We start from the raw sequence: 10,574 nt of genomic DNA on the forward strand, positions 1-10,574 counted from the left end.
TAGCTGATCCGGGCTGCTTTAGCAGTCCTGAATACTGACCAGTCGATCTAATCACTCTGAACAATGATCAGCTGGCTGAACAAGGAGTCGCTTGCGACATGATGTGACAACAGATTCGAGCTGCACACTAAACAGGGCATTCCCCGAACATTCCATATGAAATGGCTTTTAGTTCAAAGGAACACAATTGACTAATTAGGCACAAAGGTGTTCTCGTGAATTCATATTCCAGGTTGGTCATTATCATCCAATAATTGGCTACACTCTTGTTCATTAAGGTAGTGTTCCCTTCCCTCTACTGCTATCACAAGACATTTGTCGGACAATTCTCTTTACTCAACAGAAGCTCCTAAGATGCGTTTTTCTGTGCGTGTGTGTTTCGCGGTAGGCAAAATTTATTTTAGCGTTTGATAATTTGATTGCTTGTAGGAGAGACTTTGGCGACATGCTGGGGCTGATCCCACAGCTTACTCACACGATAATTATAACTGAGCAACCCGTTAGATTAGATGCAAGCAATCAATGCACTCAAGGATGTTTTAGTTTGTGGAAATTTCGTTAATGCACAAGCCTGATACAGTGGAACCTCGATTTAACGAAGTGTTTGTTATATCGAGGTTCTGTGGCATACATTTTACTGTAACCGTTTTTAGCCTTGCTGAAACTGATGTATAGTTCGTTATACCGAGGATTTCGTCATGTAGAGGTTCGTTAAATCGAGGTTCCACTGTACTGTGTTAAACCTGGGTAGCTATCTCCACTCAAAATTTACCGAAAAAGTATAAAAAAAGAGAAAACTTTTCAGTTTTAGGCTATCAAAAGATCCAGGAAAACCACGGGAGCCAGCAGTGTTGAATATTGGTAAAATGTTTAGTTTTCCAGGGTTGTAGGGTCTTCACTTCAAAGTCTGACATGAAAACGAATGCTAAAAGTCAGCCAAATTTTCTAAACTTGAGAACGATGTGCTGAAACTAACAGGCAAAGTCAAAAGCACCGCCCTTCCCCGAAGTTGGGGCTTACGTACGGCGACTATGATTTTGGAAATAAAGGCTGTCTTTCGAGAAATGCTGGAAATCTTATGAACGCCATAAAGTTTTCAAAACCGAGTTCGTGCGGTATCTTCCATTTTAGAAGTTTTGTGATGATGACACATCTGTGTGTTTGATTTGACTATTCTACTTAGGGTAATGTTCAAGTCTTCTGCCAGTTTCCTCACAACTACAGAAAGGAAAACTACAACACATCTGCAATGAGGGATGAAAGGAATTCTTGGCTCCAAGCTGGCTGGGAACATCTGAAATACTTCGTTTGTGTGCTTGAAGGGCGGGGTGAATCTCTCTCATCACCCATTGGTGGTCTGGTCTATCTGAAGCAACTGGAGAGCTCTCTGAAGGATCATTGCTTACATCAAAAAGAAGTGGGGGATCTTGAACCTTCACATGATCCCCAAAGCACCCACAGACTATTCTTTTCCCAATACACGACTCTGTTCCTTCATTCCATTTTGGCGATACAAAGTGAGCCTTCCACACAGTGTCACTGTCCTTTGGATGATAACGGACAGCATGCACCTGTTTCCCACAACAATGAAAAACAAAGTCGTGAGAAGATGTCTGTGTCTGGTTTGTCAACAGTGAAAAGAGACCTTTCCCGTCAATAACTCTGTCCTGTGGAAGATCTCCACCAGTCAGTTTAGCAGTTGTGGGGAATAAGTCCATAGAACTGGTGAGCTGATCGATTGAGATCCCAGCTGGAATGTGACCCGGCCATGATGCTATTGTAGGCATCCGCACACCACCATCCCAACACTGTCCTTTGCCTGACAATGACAACAAAAAATGAAAATTTAACATTTTATGGTAACAAGGCCTCTCTATTGGACATAGTGATTAGTTCCATATCCAAGTATGAAACTTAAAGCTCAGATTGGAGCATTGGGACGAGTTTCCAGATGCTAGAAACCGCTACAAACTGGAATCAGGAATAAGAGGTAGGAGAAAACAGACAACAAAATATTGTAAGCCACCGTCACGATCACAATTTCGTCGGTTATAAACCGACGAATCATTGACTGGTTTGTGAGTTTAAAAGGTCGCTATGTGGCTTTTCATCTTTGATGAAACATCATCTTAAGCCACATGTACGCTGAAGTTAAGTGTTATTACGAGTTACTTCAGTTTTCTATGCTAAAGACCATCTCACACAAGGTGAAGAAGGGGAGTCCCAAGTCCCCAACCTCCCATCCCTGGTGACAGGGTGACGCCCCTCTGAGTTCCTAAGCTACAGTGCATGTTCAATTAATATACCCTCGGTTCAAAATAAAAAAGAGGTAGGAGGGCGAGCAGAAACAGAAAGAATATGTCCTTAAAAGCCGAAGTAGAGTTTCTCTACCATTTGTATGCACTTGTGCCTTATCTTTTGTTTATTTTTCAGTCTTACCTCCCTTGAAAATCCCGCTCCAGCCACCATGGTATTCACCTGTGTTACTAATTTCTTCTAAGTGCGGTCCATTGTCAGATGTGAAATACACAAAAGTATTCTCCTTCAAACCCAGTTCCTCCACAGCGGCCATAATCTGACCCACGCCCCAATCCATTTCCTCTACATTGTCACCATAGCGACCATGAACACTGTGATTGACAAATGCTGGTGTGCTAAACAGGGGAGTATGTACCTTCGCAAACGACATGTACAACAGAAAGGGGCTGCCTTGGTTTGCACGTATAAAGTTAACAGCTTCATCTGTAAACCGTGCCGTCAGGTTCTCCAAACTGACCGGTTGTTCCACAACCTTGTAATTCTTCATTACAAAACAGTTGAATCGAGGTGTCATCGTGTCATATCTTGAAATAGAAAGGCTGAACAACACGATCGTAGTTAACAGAAGGACGCAGGTCCTCTTGCTCAACCAGCCAGTCAAGTAGCCAATGAATAGTGATATTGCAACAACTGAAGCAGCTATGACAATTTTCGTTGGTGTGAGTCCCTGATATGAAAACGACTTGGGGTGCTTACCACCGAAGAGACAAAAGTTACTGTTGCTTAATGGCATACCATAAAAATAATGAAAACCTTCCTTCAGAGGATGGAAATGAAAGTCGGAGTTGGAGGAAGAATGAAGACCAAGATGCCACTTCTCTATTATCCCTATGGTAAAAAAAATTGTCAAAGAATAAGTGAAAATGCGAGAAGCGTTGAGAGACCAGCTATTTCTTATCGCCTGGAAGGGGAAGATTTTCTGGGAGATCACATGTTTTCCAGGGGGATGGGGCGGGTATCAGTCGTCACCAAACTGACAAAGAATTAGCAATTAATGCCAGCAGCGTTAAGAGACCAGCCATTGTGGGAAGAGGGAGAATTTCTGGGGGGTACTACATACTTTTCAGAGAGGATGGGGTGGGGATCAGTCGTCACCAATCTGACAAAGATAAGTAATTAATACGAGCAGTGTTAAGAGACCAGCCATCATTTATCGCCTGGGGGGAGGGGAAGAATTTCTGGGCGATCACATGCCTTTTAGGGGGGATGGAGTAGGGATCAGTCGTCACTAGCAAACAGAGTATAAAGGGCGGACTGTAGAAAATGGACTGCCAATTAACTGCTAATTAGTAGGGATCATAAAAGTATTTAAAAGCTTCATCCCATATCCCACCTTTGCTCCCAGGTACAGCATCTCATATCCCACCTATGCCCCCAGGTACAGCATCCCATATCCCACCTTTGCCCCCAGGTACAGCATCCCATATTCCATATCCCACTTTTGCCCCCAGGTACAGCATCCCATACCCCAACTTTGCCCCCAGGTACAGCATCCCATATCCCAACTTTGCCCCCAGGTATAGCATCCCATATCCCACCTTTGCCCCAAAGTACAGCATTTCCTTATCGGTGCAGTGATAACGAGGATCAAAAAGTCAAAAAACAGCCAATGAATGTGTTTTCTTATAAGAAAGCGAAATTATTCAATGTCATCGACCACCCAATGAAGACTGGAAATCTGGCTGTCGTAACTTTGTGTTAAATTAAAAGTAACCCAGCGAGTACTCGAAAGATCATTCTCGTTCCTAGATTCCCTTCTTTTGGTCACGTGCTCCTTGAGTAACGGCAGGTAAAACCAAGTGGCTCCAGGCAGGAGAATGGTGAGACATGTGCCAGAGATCGGCTAGACCATGATCAAAAGCACATTTTCCTTTTCACCGCGAACGCAAATTTGGAGAGTCCTATAGTACAGCTTTATGTTGATGGAATTTCAAAGTATTTCATATTAACAAGACACGATATGGCCCCCCTAAAATCTAGTAAGGAACGTGTGCCCTCCTCAGTCTTTTTTTTTTTTCAATTTAAGGAGTGGGGGAAGAGAGGATGGGATTATGGACAAGTTATTATCTCCAGGTTACTTAGACCCTAAAAAGCTTCCAACTTTTCATCTATCTGAAGAAGTCATTTGATAAAGTTAACTCTCTTCCCATGTGAATGTTTTAATGTTTAGTGGAACTCATTACTAATCGATGAGCCTAATCGACCTGAACAAAATTAATTGTAAACAAAAAATAGCTTATCCATTCTTCTTCCTCACGTGACGTCACACTAATTGCGCACTCTGGTATTCAAAAGTTCTGGTGGATAAACAAACGATCTTCTGGTGGACGACACAAAGCGCCGTGAGGGGTTACCGGTATTCTTTGTTCTTGTAAGTGCTTTTTCAATGGGTTGTATTTGCGCAGTTAATAACTGTGGTCACAATAGTATCAGAGACGAAGGAGTGTATTCATCTTTTAGATTTCCAGGCATCAAAACATTCCAAGGAGAGGCCATTCGCAAACCTTGCATAGAGCGAAGACGCCTGTGGCTTGCCCGTATTTTCAGGAGCGATCTGGACGAAAAAACCATTGAAAATACTCGCGCTTGTAGCGATCACTTTATAAAAGGTTAGGTCCAGTTTAAACGTCGCATTTTACATGCGCCGAATCTAATACTAATTTAAGACGACCTGAATTAAAAAAGTTCGGCATTTGATTTAAACGTCGCATTTAATTGTGCCGAATTTAATTCCCGAGTGCGAGTGATAGCTTCATGCCCAGACTCCGCTCTAAGTCCCCCGCCAATATGGCTGACAAAAGTAAGGAAGATATCTTGTGTTTTCGGCGTTTATGCCTCTCAAGCACCATTCGCGAAGACAGGAAACGGCGACTTATAATGCAGATGGCAGTGCATCATCTGCTAGCAAGAATAAGGCGGCTTTTTTATGTTTGTTCCCTTGTTATACTTTTCCTATCGCAAAGAAATGCCATAGCACGTGTCCCGAGGCAGGCATCTGTCGCTATGGGCAATGTGGTTGGCTGCAGCATTTATCAGGACGAGTTACACTATCTTGTGAGGCAGTATAACTTTGTAGGAATTTCCGGTCATAAAGGCGAGATAATCCCTTGTTTTTCTTGCGAAAACAGCTTGCATTTTAACTCGGTAAACTTAGGACAAGTTGTTTTCACTGTACTTCCGGACTTTTCCGACTTCAACTAGTCAAACTTGTCCTAGTGAAAACACACCCTGCTTCAACTCGATTTAGGGCGATTTTCTTCTGCTAAAAGGCTTTGTAGGTAGCTGGATAAACAGAAACTGACTAAGCTGGGATCGCAAAAATTACATTCGCCCAAAAGTGACTGCGATTAGGTCTATAACTGGCCACAAAACAGACTCTAAAGGGAAGAGATTCTGAGAGGCCAGCGGCACGCCCCGCAAAAACTGACCTTGGTGCAAATTAGTTGCATTAGTGTAACTAATGTATCCTAGATTTTATTAGTACTGTATTGTCCGCGTTGTAAATACTGTTTCTGTAATTAAAATAAGAAATTGAGATAAAAATACGTAGATGTGTGAATAAAGCGCTCACTGTTTGAGCACAGCAAAACAACAAAAGAAATACATCGAACATTTATATAACAACGGGAATGAGAAATGATAATTGCACAAGAGCATACCTGTTTTGTAGCCAGCAGCAGATGCAATCTCAGCAAACGTTGTTTCATTTGGAGGCAGACCACCAGATGAAGCAGCGAAAATAAAAACTCTTATTTGACCCTGATCTGAAGCCAGTCCTGACCGGATGGGATATCTTCCTGTTAGGAATGCAGCCCTGTTTGGTGTGCAGATAGAATCTGGTGTTACATCATGTCGCAGAGGAGCTTCTTGTTCGGCCAACCGATCTATGTTCGGAGTTTTAATCGTATCGTTGCCGAAGCAGCCCAGATCTGCGATTCCGAGGTCATCCACGAGAAACACAAGAACATTGGGTTTTGCAAATGCTACGCTGAAGATTACAAACAAAAATATGAATTTCAACCAAGAAGACCACATCCTACTGGCAAATATCTAAGATGGTGAAGGTTCGAAAGGGCACAGGGGTTGGAGTTACAAGATTAGAACGTTACGTCACACAATCCTTGTTTTAGAAACAAACTCGTCACGAAAATATAACGCAGAAAAGTTACTTTTTGACATGAACTTCCAATGCAAGATTTTGGTCTTCAAATCGGTATTTGTTAATATGTTCTAGAAGGCAATTTTGGCCCATATTTGGCATTTTGTTACTAAATCAAAACACTGTGGTGTTGCGATTGCACAGCTGCAGTACCTCATAAGGTTTTCAAACAACCGGGCCCGGGTTAAAACTTTCTCTCTCTATCTCTGCAGTCACTGCATCAACAGCGAAAAATATTCTTGAAGTACGATTTATGTGAATCATTGAGTAAGTCTTTGACCTCCGGTTGGATTTCTATGTACTCGATTGAGAAGTAAGGTGGTCGCAAAATCAGACATGCTGGTTGGTCGGTTTGTTTACTAGCCAAACTAGTTAGAGGAAATAAAAAACCACTAGCCACAATTGAACTTCTACTAGTCTGTGGCTGGTTGGCTAACATTAGTGTCAAGCCCTGCTCGTTGGAGGAGAGGGATTACTAATAAAGATGGTATTCTGGCAAAAGAAACAGTAGATGTACAGCAATGATAAGGACAGGACCAAAATTTAAAGAGCCATTGCAGCAACACGTTTAGATGCACCATTTACAGCAACAATACCTGTTTGAGCAGCCGCACAATGGCAACATACTGCAAGGGTGTAATGTACTGATTCAATTCTAATTCTTCATTCTCCTGTAAGAATTCAAAGAATTCATTGACCCTAGAGCAAAACTGAAGAGGAGAGAAGTCCTTCTCCAGGTTATGGAACAGGTCTTGTAACTGTGGCATTATGTGCTGCTGGACGTTCAACTTCAACTGAAGTAATCAAAGGAAAAATAACTAATTAATACATGCACACCAAAACCCTTGGACTCTCAGAAGTGATCAACATGTAACTTCTCCTATTATATCTGTACAATATCCAGCAAACAGGGAATGAGAATACTTAAACTTATCAGGTAGAAGTTTATCTCTTGATCTATTAACAGATTCTCTCAATTAATTTATAGGAGAATGTGAAGGAGCTAGAGGGGAGAATTAAACTCATCTCTTTAGGAGTTCAAGGTTTAAGAAAAGACAGCTGATAAAATCCCACTATTTGGCAAACATTGTCTTCTATCACAACTGCTTAACAGAAAGAAGGACTCAATGAGGCACTGATTTCCATGTTTATCAATTTCAATCTAATCTCACACATCCTTGTCTGTCTGTAAGACATATGGTTTGCAACATCTAGAGTTTTCCATGAATTCAGGTCTCTTGTAACAATGTTTTTAAGGCTGATAAAATGTTGGGATTCCTGCAAACCCTACCATTTCATTTATAAGTGGGGCTTATGCGCAGGCGCCGAGTATGGCGGCCACGAGGATATTGGCTCCTCTTCTATTAGCTATTTTAATCAATTTTAAGCTTCAATTTTATTACAATATATACTTGGATGAAGACTTTGACTCTCTCAAGCCTATTTGGAGAGGAAAAAGTTCGGTTGGTTGCGACGTCTTTGGAATTTCCTTCTCAGCTCGTAAGTGCTACTCAACAAGAGTGCACCGCCATGATAGACTCTGAAGGCCTATCATGAAATGGGTTAAACATGGTTATATACTGCTTGCGGCGACGGATTGCTCCCTGTTAACGATAGATATTACAGTTTTTATGGATGTGGAGACGAACCCTGGTCCTATTTCTTCAGAGAAGAGCTATGATCTACGAAAGCAAACCTGGTCGGACGAAAGTAAGATTCCATGTTATGGAAGAAACTATTTACTCGGTTTGAGAAAGAAATCTGGTAAACCTTCGAGCCCTGTCTTAGAGACGCTTAAGAAACTACAGCTGCTCAGGTTTCGTGGTAATCGGGGAGGTTTGAGAAAAAATGTTCAGCATGTGAAGGAGAGATCTATTCAGAATATTTCTGTCGTCATTGGACGAAGGGCGGAAAGTGGGTTTGCTATTCCCCGACTGCGGGTTGAAAAACGACGAAACCCTAGCAATCTCGTCAGTGTACCAAAACAAGTGGTGTCCCGCGAACACACCTCTGTTAGTTCTGGTCAGCTTGCTGTCCCTAAACTTTTGTTTATTAACATCTGTAGTTTGGGGAAAACAACTAGTCGGGTGCGAGCGGTTGTGGCTCTGGAGGCCGACTTAAGAAATAATGACATCGATGCTTGTGTTGTGTCGGAAACTCATTTAAAAATTGAGGTACCCGATACGGTGGTCAATATCTCGGGTTATAATATCTTCAGAAGGGATAGGAATTGGTCTGGATGCGATCTAAGGAATGGGGGAGGTGTTGCTATCTATACAAGGAGTAATCTTTCAGTTATTGATGTTTATCGTTCTAATTTATACGAGTTTATTTGCCTAACTGTGTTGCTGCCAAGTGGGAATTACATTCTTTTATCTGGTCTTTATCACCCCCCGAAGACATCATACCAGCAATGCGATTTAATGGATTATCTTCTTAATGTCTTTGACACGATGCTGGATAATCACCCAAACGCTACTATTGTTTGCGGTGGCGATCTTAATCACCTTGATCTCACGAGACTTAAACGCATTACTGGTTGGACTGCTTTAGTGGATTTTCCAACACGAGGGGATTCATTTTGGATAATTGTCTTACAGATAGGCCAGAGCTCTTCGGAAAAGCTTTATCTATAAAGATGCTGATTAAGACGGATCACATTGGATTTATAGTTCCAGCGGGCAAGAAACTCAAGCCTATTCGTAAGAAAGTGCAATTTAGGGATTGTCGTGAGCATAGGAAGCAAGCTCTTTACCTTGCCCTCGCATCAGAATGCTGGGATGATGTTTTGGAGGCGGATAGTATCGAAACAGCTGTGAACATCTTAGAATTGAAGATCCTGGCAAATATTAACTGGTGCATGCCTTTACGAACGGTTTCCCTTTCGTCCCGTGATCCAAGTTGGATGACACCGCTAGTTAAATACATGCTACGTAGCAAGTCTCGCATCTCTGTTTTACGTACTAATAAGCATAGAGAGCTTAGTAGAAATGTGTTGAAGGTTATTGGCGAAAACAGAAGGATGCTTCTGGAGGGCAAAATGGGGAGCAGAGAATGGTGGAAAAACGTAGACTTGATATCTCAACGCCGGCGGTCCACAAACGTTTCGCTGGATAGAGAGACCGCTCAAGATTTGAACGAGTATTTCGGCGACCTGTGTACGGATGGCGATTACGTTGAGCCCGCGTTACTTGAAATTGGTCCTGAGGTGAAAGTCCCGGAAATTAGTGAACGATATGTATGGAACTCACTGAGTACTCTAAAGAAGACTGCAACTGGTCCTGACCAAATTCCGTATTGGGTGTGGAAAGACCATGCGGAGATCCTCACTCCAATCATTACTAAGCTATGGAATTTGTCTCTCGCTACGCACCAATGGCCTAGATCGTGGAAAAGGGCAAGTATAAACCCACTGCCAAAAGTTGATGTTCCAGTGGCAAGAGGGGACTTCCGGGGGATCAACGTAACCCCTGTAATAGCACGAGCCCTGGAAAAGGCAGTCTATAAGATTCACGCCCAAAGGCCGGTAGAAGAACAGTTGTTGAATAGTCAATTCGCGTATAGAGAAGGAGGGAGCTGCACAGATGCTCTGCTACTTATACAGAATAAGATCTGCAAGTTTCTTGATGATCCCAAGTGCAAGGCAGTGCGGATGTTCGCGATGGATTTCAGTAAGGCCTTTGACTCTGTGAGCCATCAACTCCTTGCTGAGAAACTTAAGAGTCTACCACTTAACCCGTATATCATAAACTGGTGGTTAGGTTTTTTGCGAGATAGAAAACAAAGAGTTATTTTCGGGAATCATGTCTGTAATTGGAAAACAGTTAACAAGGGCACAACCCAGGGTAGTGTTTCAGGACCTTATTTGTTCAATATATTTCTTAACGATCTGGAAATTAAATTAGGGAACGAGACACTTGGTTTCAAATACGCTGATGACTGTACGATTATTGCTCCGGTATATTATTATAAAGATCACTCTGTAGACTTAATAAATCAGTTTTTACAGTGGGCAAGCCAAAATAGAATGAATTCAAATTCTACTAAATGTAAAGAGCTTATTATGTATAAAAAAGGTCACACTGCCGAGGCCTAC

At 42.1% G+C, this 10,574-nt stretch overlaps 1 protein-coding gene across 2 annotated transcripts; it reads right to left on the reverse strand.

Moving 5' to 3' along the window:
* Positions 1-206: 206 nt before the first annotated feature.
* LOC148742749 (arylsulfatase H-like) lies at positions 207-7,239 on the reverse strand. 2 transcript variants are annotated; one of them, XM_088759295.1, is made up of 4 exons: positions 7,075-7,239; positions 5,979-6,307; positions 2,440-3,147; positions 207-1,819 (listed from the first exon to the last, which is right to left on the reverse strand). In XM_088759295.1, exons 1-4 carry the CDS (start codon positions 7,101-7,103, stop codon positions 1,176-1,178), a joined length of 1,710 nt encoding a protein of 569 aa, XP_088615421.1. In that variant the 5' UTR covers positions 7,104-7,239; the 3' UTR covers positions 207-1,175. The 2 variants fall into 2 exon arrangements, with proteins under 2 accessions (XP_088615421.1, XP_088615417.1); XM_088759291.1 differs by lacking the exon at positions 7,075-7,239 and having other exon boundaries at positions 5,979-7,026.
* Positions 7,240-10,574: the final 3,335 nt, after the last annotated feature.

Source organism: Stylophora pistillata, chromosome 1 (assembly GCF_964205215.1).
Source record: "Stylophora pistillata chromosome 1, jaStyPist1.2, whole genome shotgun sequence".
Lineage (NCBI taxonomy): Eukaryota > Metazoa > Cnidaria > Anthozoa > Scleractinia > Pocilloporidae > Stylophora > Stylophora pistillata.